General features: G+C 42.5%; 1 protein-coding gene across 1 annotated transcript; it reads left to right on the plus strand.

Moving 5' to 3' along the window:
* Positions 1 to 735: 735 nt before the first annotated feature.
* Positions 736 to 25,007, plus strand: LOC137268207 (transmembrane channel-like protein 3). Its single transcript, XM_067802745.1, has 19 exons — positions 736 to 867; positions 1,791 to 1,899; positions 2,683 to 2,814; positions 3,536 to 3,605; positions 3,827 to 3,890; positions 4,415 to 4,521; positions 5,720 to 5,767; positions 6,680 to 6,813; positions 7,610 to 7,757; positions 9,768 to 9,826; positions 10,481 to 10,631; positions 11,666 to 11,775; positions 12,365 to 12,467; positions 13,033 to 13,182; positions 15,387 to 15,655; positions 16,943 to 17,098; positions 21,644 to 21,722; positions 22,810 to 22,861; positions 24,551 to 25,007. The coding sequence occupies exons 1-19, from the start codon at positions 762 to 764 to the stop codon at positions 24,616 to 24,618; spliced, it is 2,115 nt and encodes a 704-aa protein (XP_067658846.1). The 5' UTR covers positions 736 to 761; the 3' UTR covers positions 24,619 to 25,007.
* The last annotated feature ends 794 nt before the right edge of the window (positions 25,008 to 25,801 follow it).

Below are 25,801 nucleotides of genomic sequence, written 5' to 3' on the forward strand. Positions count from 1 at the left end.
GGGAAATGAGGATATCCTGGACTAGTGATAAGGTGCACCTGCCTACAGGTAACGAGGATGCTTTAGATGGCGAGACCACTCCTCTCTGACGTGTTCAAAAACGTACCGATTAAATCCAATGTAACTCGCAAAGGATTACGCATAACATATAGATTCAGTGGAACGCAAATCATAATCAAAACATCATACCAACTCGGTGAGGTTTTTGCCATGTTTTGTCCTAATGATAAAAAAGTTGTTGAACAAACTATCATTAGAATATTTGCACAGTTCACTGTTTATTACGAGGGAGGAGTGCAGAGAAAGGCACAGCCAGGTGTTCGAGAAGCACGGGCACAAGTGCCGAGAAAGTTATTCATTAACCTCTGCTGTGCAGTCCCCACGCTTTCTCGCACACCTGGCTGTCACTTTCTCTGCACTCCTCCCTCGTAAACAATAGTGAACTGTGTCAATATTTTAATGATAGTTTGTTAAACAACTGCTTCATTTTAAGGAAAGATATTCTGCAAAAACGTCACAGAGTTGGTATTATGTACGCCTACACCCGTACAGTGTTTATACGTGTTTACGCAGTGTACATCAGATTGCATAGTAACTGCTTGTGCTTTGCAGCCGGGCTTTCAGTGTCGTAGTTAAACAAGTACCTGCAGCCGGAAAATAACATATCTCGAGCTTAAAACTTGGTTTCGGCGCCTGGGTTATGCACAGTAATATATGTTTTATTTGTAGTCGGCACCAATCAGCTGAAGCAGTCAACCACAATGGAGATGAGAGTAGAGACGCAGCCTCTGACTCGCTCCCCAACCAGCGTCAGTGTCTACAACAGTGTCAGCAACACCGCCTTCAGCGACAACATCACCCGGGAAGGTATCCCAACACCCGTTCTTTGCTGTTGGACTCACTGTTTTGATGAATTATACTCTATCTACTGAGGGACACCTCTTTCTGATAAATAACTGAATGACACTCTTTTTGATAAATGATACATAATCTTGTTGCCGGAACACCTTTTGATAAATGACAAATGAACACTCTGTTTGACAAATCATACACTATATGATGAACGGAACTCTTTTTTTTATATGACTAAATGACCTCATTTTGATCGATAGTTCACCAAAGATGAACGGCACATTTTTTATATATGACTGAATGGTACAGAGACTGTTTTTTGAGATATAGTGTAACCCTCAAACATCTCTAATACACCAGGCAACACTCAAACACTGGGGAGATGTCGTGTTACCCTCAAACATCTCCAATACATTAGGCACCAGTCAAACATTGGGGATATATGATTTGACCCTCAAACATCTCTAATACACCAGGCAACACTCAAACACTGGGGAGATGTCGTGTTACCCTCAAACATCTCCAATACATTAGGCACCAGTCACACATTGGGGATATATGATGTGACCCTCAAACACCAGGCGCCATTCAAACACCTTCGCCCTGCAAATACAGTATCTCGTAATATCACTAAACTACGCCCCCATATTGAAAGCTCTAAATCCTACAGGAAACAAAGAATAAGGGTCTAGCGAGACATCATGTGCCCCTTGGAGTGCTCTTTCATCTCACTGAAATGAGATGGACTTTCTGTACCCACCGGGACGAGGGGTAGTCAACTGGTTAAAGCGTTCGTTCGTCTTGCCGAAGACCCGGGTTCGATTCCCCACACGTACACAATGTGTGAAGCCCATTTATGTTGCCTCGCCACTTAATGTTGCGGGAATATTGCTAAAAGCGGCGCAAAACCATACTCACTCATTCACTTTGAGTTCCAGATGACCCCCAGGTCAGCTACCAACCCTCCCCTGAGCCCCGACACCGACAGGAACGCAAGACCTTGGATGAGGTCATTTACCGCATTCGCTATTCCCACGAAAAACAAAGGTAGATCTTTTCTCTCAGCTGCCTGAATGTTAAGTAACTTTATACCTTCTGAGCTTCCTTAAACTTTTTCGAGTTCTTCGCTGAAACTAAATCCAGCTAAAACCTCGAGCGAATGAGCCGACAAGAGCCACCTTTGTGTGAAACACAAAAATCTGGATTACAACTGGTCCTCAGCAACCCATGCTTGTCTGAAAGTGCGAATAACGGGATCGGGTGGTCAGACGCTCTGACTTGTTTAACACATGTCTTCATATCTCAAGTGCATTTGGGAACCGATGACATGTGTCAACCAAGTCAGCGAGCCTGACCATCCGTTAGTTGCCTCTTACGACAAGTATGGTCGCCTTTTATGTCAAGCATGGGTTGCTGAAGGTCTATTCTACCCCGGACCTTAACGGCTGTGTACTTGAGGACGATGTGGTAGACAGAAGTTCCTAGCTGTACAGCTGATGTATTTTGAGTGCATCTGGTAATAAACAAAAACAGTTCCAGCCTATTTCTGTAAACCAGTGAAAATGGTCGATAAACACTTACGGGACAATCCAGTGACATTCTTCACAATGTAAAGACCTAGCTGTCAATCAGAGGTGAAGGTTGCGTCCCTTAGTTGTGCCAGGATCCTCTGACAGTCGTTTCAAATCAACAATTCGTCCCATTCATGGTCCTTGAATTTTAGCAATATGTCCATGGTCGTGCATGGGCTTTTCTCCCGCATCACCAGATGAGATAACCTACTGACAGCATAAAGCAACATAAACTCATTCACTCACTCACTGATGGCAGCTTCGACTGGTCGAACGACATCGAGGCGGTGAATTCAGGGGAGATGGATGCAAGGGGATCGGTACATCAGGACTTCCTCAACAAGCTGCGAGAACAGCCCCTCCATATTCAGCAGAAACTAAGGCTATCCAGGTATTAACACACGTCTCCACAACAGATGCTTTCTACTTGTTGGGAAAAGCCTTCAAATGGTAATCTTGGGCGGTCTGGTAGACTGGTGGTTAAATCGTTGGCTTGTCACGGCAAGAGCCGGGTTTGAATCCCCAAATGAATACAATGTATGAAGTCTATTTCGGGTGTCCCCCGTCGTGATATTGCTGGAATATTGCTCAAAAGGGCGAAAGTCCACACTCACTCAACTGGAAAACCACAGACAGGCAAGTACCCTTCTTCAGTGAACCAAGTTCTGTGCATAGTCAACTTCTTTATTGCAGTGACGTCACTTCATCACTTGCTTGATAACGGTGTTAGTACCTATATCAAAACGTTGCACCCATTGCAAAAAAGAAGTTGACTACCCATAGACCTTGGTTTTCCTTCACCTATACAACTTCTAAAATGCTTTTCAAAGAGGAACTTTTTTCAGTGTACCACATACAGGCAGGTGTCTTAAGTTCTGTTGGAAACCAAACATAGTCAAGTACTTTCCGCCACAGAACCACCATGTAGAGATTTCAACAAGAATATACAATTAAACCCTGACAGTGAAAGACAACTTAACAACGCAATTCAAACCTCACACCTTCATTTCATCAATATTTTGATCTACACACCTATATGTGCTATTTTAAACAATAATGGCATGGGTTTTTTTTCCAAAAAATGATAACATTTTTTCTGTCCCCATCTACAGATATCTCAGAGACAATCTTGATGCAGATTCCATGTACACAAGCTTTAAAAGCCGATCAAAGAAATCACGGGTAAGAATACAAATAACTTAATAACAAGTTTTAGAGACATAAAGTGATTGATAATCAGTGATGACGTCACTGTTCTCTGTAAGGACAAACATGCCCCCTTCCACCGGCATTATCTGCAACTTATATGATGTTTTATGACGCACCTGTTTGTGGAAACCACGAGATAATTCGGTCCTGTAGATGTTGCGACATTGAAATGTATCTTCATTCATGTGTTTTAGGCTGCAAGGATCTACGGGGACTTTGGAATCGGATTTTGGAGAAAGAACATAACTAAAATTTCTGGTAGGTAGAACAGATCCTGACATACATGACATACATTCAAAAAATAAAGCATGTGTTTTATGCGCATGTACCAGGGACTGGCGAAGATTCTGATCCCCAACTAATTGTCGTAAGAGTCATACAGTAAATGTAGTTTTACGCCGCACTCGGCAATATTTCAGTTATATATACCAGCAATATTCCAATTAATGATCGAATCTGCATTATCTTGAACATAATGACCATTCACAGATTTAAGGGCTGTCAATCTGAAACACTATAATGATACAGTTGCTGTCACAGCTTAAGAACCAGACGGGCTCATCGCTTCACTTTGCGAACACATTTTATCAAGGCTCTTTGAAAGAGATTTATCAAAAAACCCAAACAAACAAAAAAGAACATTCTCATCATACAGCCGGAATTCTACAATCGACTCAATGTTTCAGCAGAAATTCTTTATAAAAGTTGAAAGGGTTTAGTCGCTTTTATGTTATGATATCTGTTTCCAAAACTAATTCATGAAATGTTTGCTCCCCTCGCAGCCTACCACGGCAGCAACGTCGCCTCCTACTTTCTCTTCCTGAGGTTCCTCACCTACCTCAACATAATCATTGCCCTGCTTCTCCTCGCTTTCATCAGTATGCCACAGGTAGGCAAATTCTTTTTCAGTTTCAACGGGTTAGGCAAATGCTGTCATCATGGTACCACAGGTACAAACAGGCAGACCCTACCTCAGTATGCCATATGTAGGCTTGCACGTCAGTATTCAGGTAGAAACACGTTTTCGTCAGTCTTCAGCTGTAAGGTCCATGCCTTCATTAATATACCAAACCAGACACTAGGACTGTAATGATGGATTGTTAGTGTTGAGTCTCCGATAGCAATTAATTGATGCTAGAAATGAAAAACCATCGATGCACTGATAGTATGTGTGACTATCGATAGTGTAGTAACTGACTTCCGTTGACAAATATTTGTGTTGTACTTTTACTTTCTTATTGCTCACCCCTGGAAGATACTGCAGTGTAATATTTTTACGGCAATATTAGTTTAGTGTAATATTTTTACGGCAACATCAGTTTAGTGTAATATTTTTACTGCAATATTACACTAGTGTAATACCGCTAGATGTATGACGTCATAAGGGTTCAGAGTTATGACGTCACAATGCTAATGCCGCTATCGCAGTAGTACTGGACCATGTTTGACTCGAGGAAAAGAGGGAGTCTTCACACTGTAGCCTCAGTTTCTGTCAGTTTGTGTTGGATGTAATAAACACAATAGTAAACTCGCTTCTGTGAAAGACCATTCTCGCTTTCGCTCGTTTGATAAAAAAATCATTCACTCGTTTAATAAATATGGTATAACACGGAAGGCCGTTTGTTTGAGTGCAGGTGCAGACTTGAAGCTTCATTGAGTTTACGTTTCATCTGCTTAGGTGACGTTTCTGTCAGGTATTAAAAGAGACAAACTACTTCAACTAGTTTTTATTTCAAATAAACTGTACTTTCATTTGGAAAGACTTCAAGTGAGACAATTCAAGGAGTAAAAACTACCACTATCGCAGTAGCATGCTGTAATAGACTATCGTCATAGCTGTTATCCCCTCAATAGTCACCCCTTCTAGATACCTGTTAGGTAAACACTATCACTAATCACCAGTGTACCAGAGGTGGGTAATGAGTATGCCACAGGTAGATTACGTTTTCGCAAGTCTTCTGAACGAACATAGAAAGGTCAGTATAAAAATCACAGAATATACAATTCAATCTTTACAAGTTACCTCAGATCTGTGCAATATAGATCACCATTATTCTGGAATATATCCCAGGTAGCGTCTGTTTCAGATTCTGTCAGGGGATGCAACTATCCCAGGCGACGTGGTGGGATATTTTGTACGTATATCATACATAGTTGATAAATGCATAGTTTATTGCCCTGCGTGAAGATCCTGGGTAGAATTGGTCTTTAGCAACCCATACTTGTCATAAAAGGCGGGATCAGGTGATCAGGCTCGCTGACTTCGTCGATACGTCATCGTGACATAATTGCGCATGATGTTGGTCACTCGATTGCTCACCCAGGCTCAGTTATTTACATAATATTTGAATATCGTTGAGATATTACTGAGTGCAACAAACAACAAGCAAAACAAATCATTCCTGTGTGCCAGATCGCCGGATGATCAGGGCCGGTTGCACAAACCTATCTTAAGCCTATGTTAAATCTTTGGATGTGTGATCAGCTATGCGTCAAGGTGGCATAGTGGAACAGAGCCCTGGTATTGTTCAGATACCACCTACAATAACATAGTAATTTGTTGTGGCACAGTGCGCGCTCACCTTTTAAACAACACAGTTGCAACTTTTGTTTTGTTGCATAGAGAAACGTTTCGGTGTATGTTCTTACACTACGATGAAGCTAAAAGCAATGACGAGTAAATAGTTATTCTTAAATCGTATACTTCATTGCCGGCAAACCATCGTCTAGAATGCCGATAATGTTTAAGGCTCGGAGGCTATGTATTCACGTAGGATACAATTGTGATTGCTGACAGTTTCTTCTGGAATAATTCTTTTTTTTTTGTTTGCTAAAATCTCAGATGCACACGGATATTGACAGACTTACAACCGCACTACCTATTTGTTCATCAGGAAGGGTTTTACCAAAGGAGCAACTTCAGAATGAAAAAAAGGTCATTCTGAATAGCTTTACCAAAACCGAACAAAATTGTTAAAATATTTATAGAGACTGTGTGTCGTGAGAAAACAATTGTATGACGTTTTGAATGTCGCGTGTTTTGACAGGGTGAGCTTTCCACAAGCGTGATGTTCTACGGGGCGTACAGCAACACAACATGGGGGTACTATGAACGACCAATGGCGTACTTCCTCACCTGGGGTTCGGTCAACCTGCTGTCTTTTATTGTCATAATTCTCAGGTAAAACTATTTTGTTCATGTTGTCAAGGTGATAGAAATGCGGTTGTTAAACTGCGTGTTTGTTTAAAATGAAACAGGTTTTGTTTGAGTCGTACAAATTTTAACCTATAATTCCTGTCAGCCCATGGTTTAACTTAAAACATTTTAAGAGCACTTTTACATCACAGGAATATTGTCTTACTGGATTGTGGTTCTGGAAAGAGTTTGGGGGATTTGGTTACGAAACCAGCTGTTAAAAAAGTGCACATCCAGTAGACAGCCATTGAATGACCAAGCAGAACCAGGGCATTCTCTGTTTGAATAGCGCAACACCAATGCCAGGAAAAGTACATTTTTGTGTACCTTGTCTTTTACCCCAACAAAATCTGTTTCCGAAAAAGCGAGGTCTTCTCTGGGCTCTACATATTATGTTTTCCCAAAGTGTTAAACGTTTGCGGTGTGCATCTCTACGGGCCATCCAGTTGACAGCTAACATGTGCCGAAGCGGTGTAGGTCCGGTTACTCGGTTAGAACTGGTCTACCGGGATCGGGTGATTAGGCTCGCTGCCGTGGTTGACACATCATCGTAATCCTATTGTGTAGGTCCTGCTCTTGATCACTGGATTGTCTGGTCCAGACTCGATTAAGTATCGGCCGCCGCCATATAATTCGAAAACTGCTGAATGTGGAGTGAAGCAACAAGCAAACAAATGTTGACACACCTCACTCATGCTTTAGATAGTCTGAACGCATAGTTCTGACTTCCTGATGCTGTTGTATTGAGTTATTTTATGGTAAGACAAGGTTCCACCTCCAGCATGCTGTTTCGGTTCCGGAGAACCAAACACAGCAGCTCTGACGAGGAGATGACGTACACCTGGCGTCTCTTTACGTCATGGGACTACTCCGTGTATGAGAAGCAGGGAGCCAGTGACCGGAAGGAAGCCATTAAAACGGAAATGCTGGTAAGGGGAAGTAACTCTAAACGAGTGCCAAAAGGACTCGCTGAACACAGGACAATGCTATTTCTATTATGTTGTATGAATTGCCTGGATTGAGTGATCATTAACTGTATGCTTCTTTTTGTTATGTACATATTGACATTGAAAAATGTCACACCTCATATTTTCGTATCTTCACAAAGTCAAGAAAGCATTAGACATTTAGCCGTCACATGTGTCAATACGTCAGACAGGCATAGTTTTTACTGTGTGATTGAATTTTGCTTGAGGTGACCAAGCAAATTTTCTTGATGCAAGAAAGAGCACACGGTCCCTTCAAATCCCAATTAAAACTGCGGCCAGTGAGTGAGTGAGTGAGTTAAGATTTTAAGTTACATCGTCAACATTTCAGCCATCGTGAGTAACTCAAGATATATTTGTAATAATTAATAATAATTAATTTGTAATAATTAAAGGTACATTCGCCGCCAGGCTTACTTTTGCTTTTGCGCATAGAAAACACAAAGGATGGTCAGAGAATAGAATAGCAGAATTTTCACTCCTTCATAGCGGTTTAAGCACTTGAAATTGATACGAGGCACATAAAGTAACTGTGCATACAAAAAATAAAAATCTAAATTAATCAAACCTATGTAGACACATAATGATTTAAACTCAGAGGCTACTGACATGTATTCAACATGCAACATGCATGCACGTGCCGCGTTCCGTGACGTCAGTGGTTTCGTCCTTGAGAGGTGGAATACGTTGCTGCACGTGCATTCCGTGAAAGAGATACAGAGCAAATGAATGCCACATAATACTATCACTTTAGAATGTTCAATTTCCGCCATTTGCGATCGTTCAAAATATTAAACGGCTACTGAAACGCAAAGCATGCCAAGGCTAGCGTCTGCACAACGTCAAGAAGCCATTCGGATGGTCCATGGGAGAATGTCTCAACGACAAGTGGTTGCACATTTCCTCTGCCACCGGAACACACCATTTCTGCACTGGTGAGACGCTACCAGAACACAAAAGACGTCGTCCATCGGCAACGTTCTGGACGTCCACGTGCAACGATGCCAAGACAGGACAGATGGATAAGGGTGACCCACCTTCCCCACAGGCTTCAGACTTCGCCGAATTCACCCCCAACACAGTTCGACAACGTATACGTCATCACGGGATCAGACCAGGACGTCCCGCCATACGACCTACGTCAACAACGGCATCGACAAGCTCGCCGAATGTGGTACTGAAATCATGTCCACAGACCCTGATTTTGGTGTAGAAATGTTGTTTTTACAGATGAGTCCAGGTATAACATTTCCCATTAACGCGTGGGAGAACAGGCGTGTGTCTTGGAGAGGAATGGATGTGGTTCCGTGATGGTCTGGGGTGGGATAACAGCACGCCCTTTGGTAATTGTTCAGGGCAACCTTACTGGTGTGGGCTACAGGGATAAGATTCGTCGACCTGTGGCAATTTCTTTTCTGCAAAGTCATAGCCCTGCGTCAACATTCCAACGGGACAGTGCCCGCCCTCTTGCAACACCACAACGTTGACTTAATGCCTTGGCCTGCAAATTCTCCGGATCTCTCTCCGATAGAACATGTTTTGGACGAGATGGATCTTCATCATCCGCCAGATAACGTCCTTGACCTTGCAACAGAACTTGAGAGGATCTGTCGTGACATGTTTGATAGGTTCTATGCGTCGTCGATGCACTGCTGTTCTTAATGCCGATGGTGGACATACCCGTTACTGAGCTTGTGACATGATCGTTTGACCCGTGCCCCGCTTGTGGACTAGTGACATCATTGTGCTTGACTTTTCAGTTGAAATTCTCCCGGATTGTTATGCTCTCATGATCCTTCCATTACAGTTTATATGTACCTTTGACATTGTTATCGTACTTATCAACTGGGAAAATATTTTGACAGTGCACAGTTTCTTTATGTGACTAGTATATTTCCTTGCACTCGTAGTGATGAGTAAGCGTATTATATCAACATAATCAACTGATTTTAGGAACTTGTGCGGGAAGACAGAGGGAAGAACAAAAGAAAACAGCGTGGGCTATGCTCAAGGTAATGATGACTGTGATATCTGATGCTGCTTGGTAGTGTTGATGATGTTGCTGGTCATGCTGCCGTTGATGAGTGATGTTCTGTTGATGATGCTGATAAACACATGTCCTGTAAGGCATTTGTGCATTTTCCACAGACTGTACTGAAATACCGTCAACAACTGTGGTACCCTAAGTGAATTTGCAAATGCAGTCTCTGTACATTCGGTATGCCCCCGTGAACATTCGTGACCGACTCGTGTTATTCCGGGACAAACCGAATAGCAAGACGGTTCTTCTCGGAGGTTACGGAAAGAGGCGAGTGGAGAGGAATGCCCCCTTGAAGCGGCTGGAATAGGTCATGAGGAAACCATGTTTGATGCAAGTGAGTGAGTTAGGTTTGGTTGTTGGGTGTTAGTTGATTTTTACGCCGCGTTTTGCATTATTTCTGCAATATCACAGTGGCTTACAGCTGAAATGGGCTCCACACATTATACCGATGTGGAGAATCAAACCCGAGTCTTCAGTGTGACGAACGACCGCTCTACCTACTAGGCTACCTCTCGGCCCTAACTGATGAAAGGCGACTAACAAAAGAAACATGTCAGTGCTTGTTAATATTAATGTAGAGAATGAAAACACATTATGTACAACATTTTCGTCCCCGCTGGCGAAGGTGTATGTTGGTGATACTGAGGGTGGTGGTGAATCTGTTGGTGATGGCGGTGTTGGGAGGCAGTGGCTACCTCATCTTCCTTGTGGCCAACATCAAAGAGACGCCGATACCCTTACCAGGTTTCTTCAGCGATTTCCTGGATAGATACGAGGTAAGTGGGATCGGTGGCCACTCAAGAGAACACTTCTTGGTCACGGAACCACAGGCTGATAGAGTGAGCATGGACCTCATGCTGACATTGTACGCCACATGCTTGTTTCCTAAAGGGTTATCCAGCGACTTACATCCTCCGAAGCCAGGGGTATATTTCAAGAACATGTAATCAGAGTTTGTCCGTTGGTTTGTTGTTTAACGCCGCACTGTGTAGATCGATGATCATGATGTTTATCACTGGATAGTCCAGTGCACACTCGAGTATTCACAGTCCACCGCCATATAGCTGAGATATTCCTGAGTCCGGTGTGGAATAACAAACAAACAGAACGATTAAGATGATCTTAAAACTGAATTCAGATATTATGCATTAATATACCACCCCCAAAAAAGAAACGCAGAGGCGATTTGTACTTTTCAAAATCTATAAATTACCTATTGTGATGAAACAATCGTGCTAATCTGTAACAAACGCGTTGATAACATGATTTTACACAATTGCACATGTAAAAATCTATGTTACCTGAAAATGTTGATTTTGATGAGATTTCTTACAAAGACTGGAAAGTCATCGCCGCAACGCAACAGAAATCCGGCACCTTCCAGTTGAAACTGTGCACCAAAGAGCAGTCACTGTTTGGCAATAAAACTCCAGATTACTTTCAGAAAATAGCATTCGGTTTGAAGGAGTTTCAAGGTGAAATCAATACGTCACGCCTTGACTCTGCGACACGCAACATCGCGATTGAAAGAATGCATGCTGGAGATTACCAATCTTCTGTGCGAGGAGTTTGAATGTTAGTCTGAGCAAGATATCATGACTTGCAGCTCGCTGCAACTAACAAATGACCGCCCCTGTAGTGGCAGACCTCGAGTTGCCCAAGATCGGTACATCCGGGTACTACAATTGCGTGACAATTTGTGGACGAATTATACATGTTTGAAAATACAACATATTCGTAACAAATGTCTCGTCTATGCGTTTCTTTTTCCGGATAGTATATTTCTTATGATTGCACTTGTGTATTGCAGCTGCCCCTAGTGGTTGCAGGTCTGAAGTTGATTGTTCCTCTTGTGTTCAGCCAGTTGATCAGGTTGGAACAGTGGCACCCAAGAACGGAGTTGAAACTGACCCTGGGCAGGTAAAAGGGCATATCCAACATTAAGTTTGATGATTTGATGATGGTTAGAATGGGTCTTCTGCAACCAGTGCTTGTTGTCTGTGAAGACCCGTCTGGGAATCTGTCTTCAGTATCCATGATCTTAGTTAGATCGGATCGGATGATTTAGGCTTGTTGAGCGAGATATTCTCTGGGATTGACCAAAGTGTACATGACGTCGGTTTTCGACCCATACTCTTGGCATTTCGTGACAAAGCTGAAACAGGTGAAAAAGCGGTGAAGATCCGGGTTAGAATTGATCTTCAGTAACCTATGTTTGTCGTAAGAGGTGACTAACGGGATCGAGTTATCAGGCTCGCTGACTTGGTTCAGACATGTCAGAGTATCCCAGTTGTGTAGATCGATGCTCATGCATTTGACCGCTGGTTTTTCTGGATTATTTACAAACCGCTGCCATAAAGCTGGAACATGTGCTGAGTGTTGCGTAAAACAACAGTCAATGATTGTCCAAAGCGACTGAGGGGCCAAACTTGGGAACTTGGCTGAAGTAGGAAAAATTGTGGATGCCCGTACCGTACTCCGTCACTTCATAATCTTTTATCGTCAACAGGACGACGTTGTTCTACATCGCCAGCCTCATCGTCTTTGTCGTGTCACTGTATGACGTCACAACCGAATGTATTGCCGACACTGCAAACTCCACCACAGAGCAGGTAATCTGTATGTCATGCTAAGAGTCTGTATGTCATGCTAAGAGTCTGTATGTCATGCTGAGGCACCGGTAGTCCTAAATGCATGAAATAGACAGCCCTCCCGAAACTCTTCAAGGTATCCCAGCAGGTTCCTCCAATGCGCCATCTGGTGACGCTGACTAATTTAGCGAGGTACTAGTGCCACCTTAAGATGCTGTAGGGGCTTGTGGTTGCTTGCTCGTCACGCAGAAGACCCGCGTTCGATTCTCCTCATGGCCACAATGTGCAAAGCCTATTCTAGTGTACCCACTATGATATTGCTGGAATATTGCTGAAAGCGGCTCCCTCACCGTTGATTCATCCAGGGTATAGTGGATATTTATCAGAACGCATACCCTGGAGATATCGAGGATGTCATGTGCCTAAATAACGATAAAACAGATTTAGTCAGCTTTACATCTCGAAGGTTAATGTGGGACATCACAAGAATTCCTGAAAGTTTCGATTTGAATGTAACTTTAGAGGGTAAGTGTTCATGGCATACACTGGTCACTGTTTTCATGTGTTACTGTGTTTGTTTCCAAAGAGAAACGCCTCGGAGTTCTGTTGCTGGGAAAACGAGGTTGGAGAGCAAGTGTTTAAAGTGCTTATCCTCGATCTGGGCCTCGTCCTCGTTGTGGGACTCATATTTGACGTTCTTCGAGCTGTTATTGTGAAGTCTTGTGGCCGCTTAAAGGTATTTTCAATTTCATATGTACTATGCATCATCTCACCAACATCGTCTCACCCAAACATGTGTACCGTGCCAGGACATCGTCTCACCCATAGATATCTACTGTGCCAGAACATCGTCTCACTCATAGATATCTACTGTGCCAGAACATCGTCTCACCCACATTGGTGTACTATGGTAGGACATCGTCTCACTCACGTAGGTGTACTATGCCAGGACATCCTCTCACCCACATATGTGTACTATGGTAGGACATCATCTCACCCACATTGGTGTACTATGCCAGGACATCGTCTCACCCACATTGGTGTACTATGCCAGGACATCGTCTCACTGACATATGTGTACTATGCCAGGACATCGTCTCACTCACATATGTGTACTATGCCAGGACATCGTCTCACTGACATATGTGTACTATGCCAGGACATCGTCTCACCCATATTGGTGTACTATGGTAGGACATCATCTCACCCACATATGTGTACTATGCCAGGACATCGTCTCACCCACATTGGTGTACTATGGTAGGACATCATCTCACCCACATATGTGTACTATGCCAGGACATCGTCTCACTCACATATGTGTACTATGCCAGGACATCGTCTCACTCACATATGTGTACTATGCTAGGACATCGTCTCACCCACATATGTGTACTATGCCAGGACATCGTCTCACTCACATATGTGTACTATGCCAGGACATCGTCTCACTCACATATGTGTACTATGCTAGGACATCGTCTCACTCACATATGTGTACTATGCTAGGACATCGTCTCACTGACATATGTGTACTATGCCAGGACATCGTCGCACTCACATATGTGAACTATGCTAGGACATCGTCTCACTCACATATGTGTACTATGCTAGGACATCGTCTCACTGACATATGTGTACTATGCTAGGACATCGTCTCACTGACATATGTGTACTATGCCAGGACATCGTCGCACTCACATATGTGTACTATGCTAGGACATCGTCTCACTCACATATGTGTACTATGCCAGGACATCGTCGCACTCACATATGTGTACTATGCTAGGACATCGTCTCACTCACATATGTGTACTATGCTAGGACATCGTCTCACTGACATATGTGTACTATGCCAGGACATCATCTCACTCACATATGTGTACTATGCCAGGACATCGTCTCACTCACATATGTGTACTATGCCAGGACATCGTCTCACTCACATATGTGTACTATGCTAGGACATCGTCTCACTCACATATGTGTACTATGCCAGGACATCATCTCACTCACATTGGTGTACTATGCGAGGACATCGTCTCACTCACATATGTGTACTATGCTAGGACATCGTCTCACTGACATATGTGTACTATGCCAGGACATCGTCGCACTCACATATGTGTACTATGCTAGGACATCGTCTCACTCACATATGTGTACTATGCTAGGACATCGTCTCACCCACATATGTGTACTATGCTAGGACATCGTCTCACTCACATATGTGTACTATGCTAGGACATCGTCTCACTGACATATGTGTACTATGCCAGGACATCGTCGCACTCACATATGTGTACTATGCTAGGACATCGTCTCACTCACATATGTGTACTATGCTAGGACATCGTCTCACCCACATATGTGTACTATGCTAGGACATCGTCTCACTCACATATGTGTACTATGGTAGAACATCGTCTCACTGACATATGTGTACTATGCTAGGACATCGTCTCCCCCACATAATTATGCGTACTATGCTGGGACATCGTCTCAGCACCTATGCTATACAGGGACCCCATGTCTGCTCTATACGAGGACACCCTTTCAAGCCGTGCCTGCTCTATACGTGGACATTCTTTCAACCTCATGTCTACACAGCACGAAGACACCTTTCAACCCCATGTCTACACAGCACGAAGACACCTTTCAACCCATGTCTGCTTTACACAAGGACACCCGTTAAAACACGTCTGCACCGCTTGAGGACACCCTTTTCAACCCCGTTTCTGCACATCACGAAGACACCCTTTCAACCACACGTCTGCAGAGCATGCAGATACCCTTTCAACCACATGTGTGTAGAGCATGAATAACACCATTTCAATCTATATCTGCACAGAACGAAGACACCCTTTCAATCTATGCCTGCACAGCGCGAGGACATCCTTTACCACTTAATAGTAATTGTGTTTTCTTTGTGTTGTACAGTATCGCGAGATGGACGTAGCTTCTGGGGTGTTAGATCTCACCTATGGTCAAGCACTGGTCTGGCTCGGTCTCTACTTCTGTCCATTCCTGGCACTGGCGGGCGTTGTCAAACTTGTCATCCTCTTTTACTTCCAATATGTCATTGCCCGCACGTGCTACGTGGCGCCAAGAAAAGTGTTCCGAGCCTCGAGATCCGGGAACTTCTACATGTTTATTCTACTTCTCAACCTCTTCTTCGCTCTCTTTCCCCTGGGATACGCCGTCATAGAGTGAGTCCAGAAATATATTACCCATGGTTGTTACATTTGCGTAGATTGATGCTCATGCTGTTTGTCACTGGATTGTCTGGACCAGTGCTGATTAATTACAAACCGCCGTCACATAGCTTGAACATTACTTTAGTGCAGCTTTAAATAACAAACCAAAGAACATCTGTGGACCTACCATTTCTGGATTGGAGTGTCCTTAGATGTATACTGCCACTGGGTACTTTTAGGGACCATGTAATGTTGAAGGACGTTGAATTACACTCATGCAAGCACAGCTTTTCAGATTAATTTGAAATACATACGATTATGCATAATTTGAATAATTTCAAACATGACTTACATAATATTTACGTCAAAATCTGAAACCACTGCTAGGTTGAATTGAGTGAGTGAGTTCAGTTTTACTCCGCACTCATAAATTTTACAGCTTTATTGTAAATAATCAAGTCTAGACCAAACAATCCAGTGATCAACATCATGAGCTTCGAGCTGTGCAGTTTCGAACTGATGACATATGTCAACCATGCCAGCGACTCTGAAAAAAAAACAACAAAAGCAACCCCCACAAAACAATTTGCGTTCTCCGTCCACCTTTGTACATGTATATCAAAATTGGCAGCAAAACTGTCCTAAACATCTGATCCTCAGGCCAGAAGGGTGTGGCAACCGACATTCATCGGATCCCACTTGATCCGGATGTCAAAGTGTTCTAACTTCGGATCCGAATTTTATCCTTTATGAACGGGATGCTCAAATGTTTCGTAAATTCGGATACCACGGAAATCCGAAATTAACGCGCCCGAGACACTTTCAAGACAAAGCTACTGTGACTATTAACCGCAGTTAACGCGGATCCGAAAGTAATATCAAATTGCAAGTTACGTTGTACATGTGCAGTTTACTTGTCATTCTCTTCCCGCAGAGGTTACGAACGTCTGTTCTAATACGGCCATATTTCGCGGTTCTTGTAAAATCCCCTAGCGGCAACAAATGGCAGCAGATTTATCTACGATGTGACAAGTAACCCACTGTGGGAAGAGAATGTTTACTCGTACACAAAAACACAAAGTTTTATTTATGTTTTTATATGAAGAACGGATATGTTATAGTGGTATTTTGCACATGCACGTCAAACTGATTTCTCCAAGGTCATGGTTCTCGACCTCTTCTTTTCCTCAAAGTGGTCTCAGACCTTCCAAACTTCGGGCATTCCGCTCACACAAAGCACTCACGCCATGATAATATTAGCGGCGTTAAACCCAACTACCCCACTCACTTATTTTGCAGACTTCAGCCATCCGATGACTGCGGTCCGTTTCAGCTGGAGCGACATGTTTATGACGTCATCGCCTCACGCGTGGGAAACCTCCCTGATTGGCTACACGACGCTCTGGATTACATTGCAACACCCTCTGTCGTTATCGCCGTCATAATATTCCTGCTGTGAGTTACACTCATAATATTGGTTACGATAGCAACCAACCGTAAACATTCGGATTATAACGGGTCTTCAGAAACCAATGCTTAACTTGAGCGGTGATCGGTGATCGGTGATCGGTGGTATGGTCCACAGACATGGTTGATCCATGTAATAATAGCATTCTGGTTGCGAGGTCGGTGGGGTAGCCTAGTGGTTAAAGAGTTCACTCGCCACGCTGAAGACCCTGGTTCGATTCCACATGGTTAAAATGTGTAAAAAGTCCATAGATGATGTCCCCGGCTGTGATAATGCGGAAGTCTTGCTGAAGTCGGCGGAAAACTAAATTCACTCCATTTGCAAGATCGATCCTGATGATGTCAATCACTGTATTGCCCGATACAGACTTCACTCACAGCCCGTCCTTAATGCTGGAATAATGTCGAGTGTGTCGCTAACCAACAAAAAACACCATAAAACAGGCAATAAACGTTACGGAAATTTTGACGAATGTACGATTTGAAATTTATCGCTTTTTGCACCAAACGAATAACACGCTTGTAGCTTCACATCTAGAATTGTTTTTATCATCAATAGAAGTCTGGGTATACAACTGATTCTATAAGTCTATGGCGACGTGTTTTTATCATCAATAGAAGTCTGGGTATACAACTGATTCTATAAGTCTATGGCGACGTGTTTTTATCATCAATAGAAGTCTGGGTATACAACTGATTCTATAAGTCTATGGCGACGTGTTTTTATCATCAATAGAAGTCTGGGTATACAACTGATTCTATAAGTCTATGGCGACGTGTTTTTATCATCGGTAGAAGTCTGGGTATACAACTGATTCTATAAGTCTATGGCGACGTGTTTTTATCATCAATAGAAGTCTGGGTATACAACTGATTCTATAAGTCTATGGCGACGTGTTTTTATCATCGGTAGAAGTCTGGGTATACAACTGATTCTATAAGTCTATGGCGACGTGTTTTTATCATCGGTAGAAGTCTGGGTATACAACTGATTCTATAAGTCTATGGCGACGTGTTTTTATCATCAATAGAAGTCTGGGTATACAACTGATTCTATAAGTCTATGGCGACGTGTTTTTATCATCGGTAGAAGTCTGGGTATACAACTGATTCTATAAGTCTATGGCGACGTGTTTTTATCATCAATAGAAGTCTGGGTATACAACTGATTCTATAAGTCTATGGTGACGTGTGGTAGCCAAGGGGTTAAGGCGTTCGCTCGTCATTCCAAAGACATGGGTTAGATTCCCCAGATGGGTACAATCACCCATTTTTGTTGCAAAATAGTCCATAAAAGTTGCGCAAAGAAGCAGTCTGTCGTATGTTTGATCAAATGGTAGAAAGCTCTCTAACAGTGTTGCTGGTATAAAAGATCAAATCTCGCCAGGGATTCCTTTAGTGACCTCAGTTGAAGTTATTGAACACAACGAAACAAAACTTTAGTGTCATATTTTCTATGTTCACGGTGTCAGTCTCTCGACTGTCTACTCTGATTCACGTCACAGACGTCGGTTGCCACCATGCAGCACGTGGTCCTGGTCTCACCCCGTCATCGATTTTGTATCACCGAAGTTGTCCCGATGTAGTCTTTTGTTCACTCTCGTATATCTTGCAAGTGGATGGCTCATGAATTACAGGACAACCAGTTCTTGTGAGAAACAAAGACAACATCGACATCTCTGTTCCCGACCGTTTAAAATTCGAAATGTAAACATCACTTGTTTATTGCTCGTTTTTTAAAAATAATCCACCGTCGATGGTACATGAGTTTAACAAAGAAGTACATACAAAATGTACAAGATGACTAAATGATAGTCAATAAAAGTGTTTACAAACAATCTTAATGAATTTCGATACATTTTTAAGCGTAGATATTTGACATGGAACAACTTGACGGAATTTTGACGAATTTGGCCAGGAACAATATGGTTCTTTAATCTATGATTTATTTGTGTCTGCAAAATAACTACATTTAAATAAATTGTTAAATTCATATCCAATCAAATGTGTATCACATAAGTTACAAAATCTTTCTTCTCTTGTGGTGTTTTGCCATATCCCAGCTTCTGTGGGAAACTTATGCTCGCATGTCCTAAATTAATATCTGGGAGAAGTAGATGTTCTTCGAATTTTGAGAGCGCTTCAGAATCTTCTTTAGAGGAATCATATTGCTCATCCATGTTTGTAAAAAATTGTCTTTTAAGACTGATTCAACACTGGAAATGATTCAAGTTGTCACAACCATCAGGCAATCCACACTTACCGAGAATATGTTTGAGAAATGGATATTTGATGTTTTGTTTTGCTTAGTAATATATTGAAGAATGAAAGCTGCTATTTTGTTTTTTGGATGTGAGACTGTCAATTTACACAAATACGAAATTAGTCATTTCGAAATTTGGAGCTTAATAGGTTCCCTGTACATCATGAAATTAGGTGTGTTATACCTTAAACCTGTCGCTAATTTTAGACAGTTTCGATTTACTCTATCATGTCAGTCTTTCATGTCCCCATATTTCACATCCATACATCAATATTGGTTCTACTAATCTATCAAATGCAGAAAGGAGCAGGTCTAGTGACAATTTACCGCGCTTCAATAGTGCTACCTTGGTATGTAGGTCAGCGTATTCACGTGGTACATTGGTAGTTCCTCGGTCAATATACGTCCATATGAACAGGTATTAACCTCCGGAAAATCTTTAATTGCATGCAAGCGTCATATACATTACGGTAATACCGTTATACAACGTTCATTGGATTAGCTTATTGCATCGAGAACATTGACCCTGGTGCGCCAACAACTTACTTTGACCGAGGCTGTCTGTACTGTTTATACTGACTCCGAGCCGACCAGTACTTGTTGTACACATTAATACCAAGGGCCAGACAGGGACCAACGAGTACCATATTTCAACTTAGGGCGGGATACTTGAACCGCTACACCTCAGAGGCGGCTTCACCAAGAAAGAAAGCGGGCGGGAAAAATTGGCGATAAAGATTTTATTCACTGATTGAAATTTTCATAATAAGATCACTTGGCGAGTCTTGAAAATATGAAGATCGAATCGTTTTCATTCGGAATTAAAGAAAATGTATGTAAATAAAGATCAAACTGGTCATGAGTTCAAAGGTAAAACAAAATATATTTTTTTATCAAACCAGGGCATATATTTCCACACTGAGAGAAGAAAACGTTGTGTTTGTTCCAGTTGGAAGGAACATTGAGACAGCGATGGATATGAGAAACACAGAAGAAAATTACTGACAGTCTCATAAGTGACACCGAAAAGAACTCATCAACGACCTAATTTGCACCAGGTTGCGTCTTACATGGCGTCATGCCTTGAATCAAATGAAATACTGTTCATGGCGCAAAACCATCTTCTCTCACTCAATGTCAGGCTGAAACTTATCTTTCAAAATACATATTTACCACCAAAAATACAAATCCCCCTTTCTGCCGATCCCCATAAAATAATAGAGCCTAGATAATCTTTGGTTTCCCAAAACCTGATGCTATCAGGACTTACGTTGAATTAAACGTTGGTAAATATCTTATACCTGGATGACAGACTTAATCAGTGTAAGACTGAAATGGAAAAGAAACGTCGCCGGAGACTGTGTAGACGTCCAATATCTTGATGTTGAACTAGCCCTAGTTGCTGTGTTCAGAAAACAAGTGAACCATTGCCATTCGAGCCGGCAATTTATGTCTGAATGCATGCATGATGCATGATGCAGGTGCATCTCGATTTCAGTGTACGAACTCTTCCCTTTCCATTAACAAAAACATTTCTCACCTCAATCTCAAGTGATATTCAACTGGGCAAAACAGACTATATGACCACGATTCATGACTTCCTCAAACTCGACTTCCAGTCTATATTTAAAAAATAGCATAAAATACTCCATTGATGCTACAATATTACGTTTCTTTTGTCCTTCAGTATATATCGGTTCTCTAATGTGCGGTAGGTTATCCGTCAAATGCCGTTACTGACACTAATACTTACTTACCTACTTAGCCCCGATTCCCCTCGTGGGACACAGGCCGTATTCTCCAGATCTCCCCGTCCTGGGCTTTCCACTCCGGCTGGTGCCAGATGAATCCTGTTTTCTTTTTATCACCATCGAAGTCGCGTCGTAGGTATTTTTCGGCCTGCTCCCCCTTTTCCCCCTGAGTATACCATGTTAGCTTAAATACTGCTAACTCATGATCTAATACCACCTGTCCCGATTGACACCTGGTTTATCCAAATTCTGTCGACCCGGACACTTGCTTCTGACTCAACATAAAACGTTCAGGACTTTAATATTGAATTCACAGGTTTGATTTTACGCTGCTTTTGGTAATATGCCGGTAAAACATGACAGGGGACACCAGAAATGGGCTCATCTACCGTTCACAAACCAAATGGGTTTGCTCACTGCCGTGCACCGCCTACTTCTCGTAAACGTGTTCTCTGCGCCGGTTCCACTTATTCTTGTTTGCAGTAATATAAGACATTTATACACGCACTTTTCCTTCAGACTCCTTCTCTTCTACTACATGGCGCGGTCCTCGTCTTATAAAGAGGTTGGCAAGCAGCTCAGGAAACAGCTGACTATGGTAAGTACATGCCACTTCAGGATTATGTCGTCATCCACCCTTCGTGTTATAGCGAGAGGTCTGGGTCACAATTGTTTTCCATTGTTGACTGTGATGATAGCAGTAAAATTATAATTGCAAATAAAGTATCTGTGTAGGGTGACACTAGAAATTCTTGAATGATAAGTCTTGGACTTAAGGGGTGAATCTCCCAACAATATTCAGTTCCAGCATCCGCATGCTTCGTCGAGTCTTCTAAAGAGCTATGTTTCTCTTCAAATTCAAAAGAAATGTATCATAACATCCAGTCTAAGTAAACTTTGACTCAGTTTTATTCGTTACACTCCACCACTGAGTCCAACAAACCCGACTAGAAGGTCGTGTCAGGTAACCTTTGAGCGACCTATGACCGTCCAATCAAACGCGAGACGGTTAATTAGATTTAACCAGTCAGATAACAGCTACTATTTAGGGATCGGAGGGGCTTTCAAAATATTCAGGTCACTGACACAGATCTCTCCACAAACAAAAATCTGCATATAACCGTTATTTGACCTGCAGTATATACGCTTTGGGGTTTCTGTTGACATGGTTACCATTAGCTAATATTTCCGAAAGCTAAACACTATTTTCAGCGACTGTTTACTCACCGTTGTCATCGTTGTACGTACGTCGTGTGCATCACCCGGAATCGAGCATACGCTAATTAGCATTCGGAATCGTTTGGGTGCGAACCTTTTTGAGATAAAAGTTCAAAAAGTATGTGCGAATGTCCACTTTCGCGATTTGGTAAGCTGCGTTCTTATAGGTCACTCTCAAGGGTTACCTGACGCGACCTCCCGTAAGGTTTTGTTGGACTCAGTGGTGGAGTGTAACGAAACGTTCAGATTTTAAACAGACCACATCTTTGTATATTATCACACTAGATCCTAAAGAGTAGAATTCTTGTGGCATAATTTTGACATCTTCGGATAATGAACCTGTCTAGGTTAATATGTGCACAGTTCAGTTCAGATGAAGTCCTGTTGTAGAAAATGGCGTCGACGCACTCACTTTGTCGGGCGTGATTCTAAACCATTGTGTTTCATGAGAAACATCTGGTTTGCAGGAAAGAACGGTGGAGAAAAAGAGGATCTTTCTAAAAGCAAGGGCTCTTCAAGGTAAATGGTAAACAAGAATTGTGCATCATGGTAAACTGTCAATGGTGCAGGGTTATGTAGTCCCACGTAACTTCCATACTTCCATAGTTAAGAAAAAAACAAAAAACAGCGGTCGTTTTCGCAGGGGCCGGAGGCCTAATATTACTCCAGTATTGTAAGTTTTTCAGATACCGGAACCCTACTAATTTGCCAGTATTGCAAGTATTTCAGGGACCGGAACCCGACTGTTGTGCCAGTATTGCAAGTTTTTCAGGGACCGGAACCCTACCAATGTGCCAGTATTGCAAGTTTTTTTTATCAACTGAATGTTGCTGAACGCCGCAACCCGCAATAGTATTCCCCACAACATTCCCATGGCACGTGACAATACAGACCATATCAAAGACCCGTAAAGATCCTCATTAGAATTGGTCTTCGCGACTAACGCGACTGTGATGAGAGGCGACTGACGCGTTCGAGTTTACAGGTTGAAACTTGGGACCATGATCATGCTAATCACTGGATTGTCTGGTCCGGACTCAATTATATACAGACCACCGCCATAGACCTGTAACATTTTGTTAAACAAACAAAATAAAACATCAGCCAGTGAGTGAAAACACGTCCGCCGCCATTGGGGCTAGATGGTCGCCATCTAAATATAAGTGTGTGTGAGTTTAGTCAGCGGGCCTGACCACCCGATCCTGCAAGTCGCCTCCCATGACAAGCATAGTCACCTTTTGTGGCATGCATGGGATGCTGAGGACGTAATCTACCCCGGATCTTCATGGGTCCATCTAACAAAAACACTCGCTGACCTTGTTCACACACGTCATCGAAACTCAATGATCGATGCTCATGCTGTTAATCACCGGATTGTCTTATGCTTCCTTATTTACTAACCAACGTCTTGCATGTCGATCAAACCTCTTGCCTCTCACATAAAACTTGCAACCTTTATAAAACTGCAGTCTGCAGATGCACGAACGCAAAATGCACACACTTCTGACAAACATGATACGATAAATAACCAATGTACAAGATACTGGTGTATGGTATTGCATGACGCTCACTCAAGCATACAACTATCCATCTGGACAACTTCAAGCGGTGCCTTTAAAAACCTTTTAAAGTACATCTAACAACATTTTATGAATCCCAGTATAACATGTTACATTTGACCATTTTATAAGAGACATTGTGCATTCACGGCTTTCTGCCTTTGGAACCGTGCCAATTTACTCTTATCATGGGGGTACACAAACTCCGCAGTTGTCCGACTTCCGGTTTACGTGAGACTGGAACATAGCAAAACCAATTTGCTTGGGCAGGGTCGTAGTTTGACTTTTCTTGATGGGCGGTGGGCACTTCCTACGTTAATAGAGCGTTATGTCAACACTTTGAAGCAGAAAAAGTAATCTGTAAGAAAATGCTAAGGAAGCAGTTGCCCCGCTGCCCCCTGGTCTACCTGCCCTGTTGATGTTGACAGATAATTTGCATAATAATAAAACATAAAACAGCTGCATTTGTATCATTTTCTGGCTGAGGCCGACTACCTTTTGGGTCGACCCACGCATGCTGTTTATAATTACGTAAGTGCATATAACATCTCACCTAATGACAGTTAGTATCAGTTAGCCTGATACATGTCTCTTAATCTAATGATACATATTGTGCTGTTGCATTTAATACCGTCTATTTTCTTCACAGGCCGTTCCCTATCAAGACCGTCAGATGCAGCAAGCGTTTCGAGCGTGTTTACTGACACAACCCCATAATTCACCTGTGAGTGAACTTAAATTAATGCCCAGTAGACGTGTCTGCATCGTCTGGTCGGAAAGCGAGTTGAGTAGTTGAAAATCATGGCGAATCAGGTCACAGAATTGTTGCACGACTAAGGGAGGTAACTCGTCTGTGTGATAATGATAAAACAGAAGACAACAAAGGAAAGCCAAAGTGAACTACGATGAGTGAGTGAGTTTTTCGCTTTCAGCAATATTCCAGCAATGTCACGGCGGGGGACACCAGGATCGGGCTTCACACATTGTGCCCATGTGGGAATCGAACTCGGGTCTTCGGCGTTACGATGGAAATGATGTGAAATTTCTTCTATATGATCCAGGACAGTGACCACGTGATTACTTCAGAATAAACCAAGGTTTGTTTTTAATGCGATCAGAATTGAAATTACATTCTAACCCGGAACTTCACGGGTCAAGCGATGGTATGATAACTGAACGACACAAGTAAATGAATACATATGCTGATGTATGAAATTTCACGTTCAGAATAAACAGGGCTTACTATGTGATTCAGAATAAACAGGGCTTACGAAGTGATTTTGAAACAAGCAAGGAGTACTAGGTGATTCAGAATAAACAGGGCTTACTAAGTGATTCAGAATAAACAGGGCTTACTAAGTGATTCAGAATAAACAGGGCTTACGAAGTGATTTTGAAACAAACAAGGAGTACTAGGTGATTCAGAACAAACAGGGCGTACTAAGTGATTCAGAATAACCAGAGCGTACTAAGTGATTCAGAATAAACAGGGCGTACTAGGTGATTCAGAATAAACAGGGCTTACGAAGTGATTTTGAAACAAACAAGGAGTACTAGGTGATTCAGAATAACCAGAGCGTACTAAGTGATTCAGAATAAACAGGGCGTACTAGGTGATTCAGAATAAACAGGGCGTACTAAGTGACGGAAGGTGATTACCCACATGACGTCAAACGATGATAGAGAGGTGAGTGTGGTTAGGTTTACGCCGCACTCAGCAATGTTCCAGCTATATGGCGACGGCCTTTAAATAATCGAGTCTGCACCAGACAATCTAGTGATCAACAGCATGAGCATCGACCTACGCAATTGGGATACGATGTCAGCAAGGTCAACAGGCTTGACCACTCGATCCCGTTAATCGCCTGTTACGACAAGCATGGGTTAGGGAAGATCATGT

This window comes from Haliotis asinina, chromosome 16 (assembly GCF_037392515.1).
Source record: "Haliotis asinina isolate JCU_RB_2024 chromosome 16, JCU_Hal_asi_v2, whole genome shotgun sequence".
Classification (NCBI taxonomy): Eukaryota; Metazoa; Mollusca; class Gastropoda; order Lepetellida; family Haliotidae; genus Haliotis; species Haliotis asinina.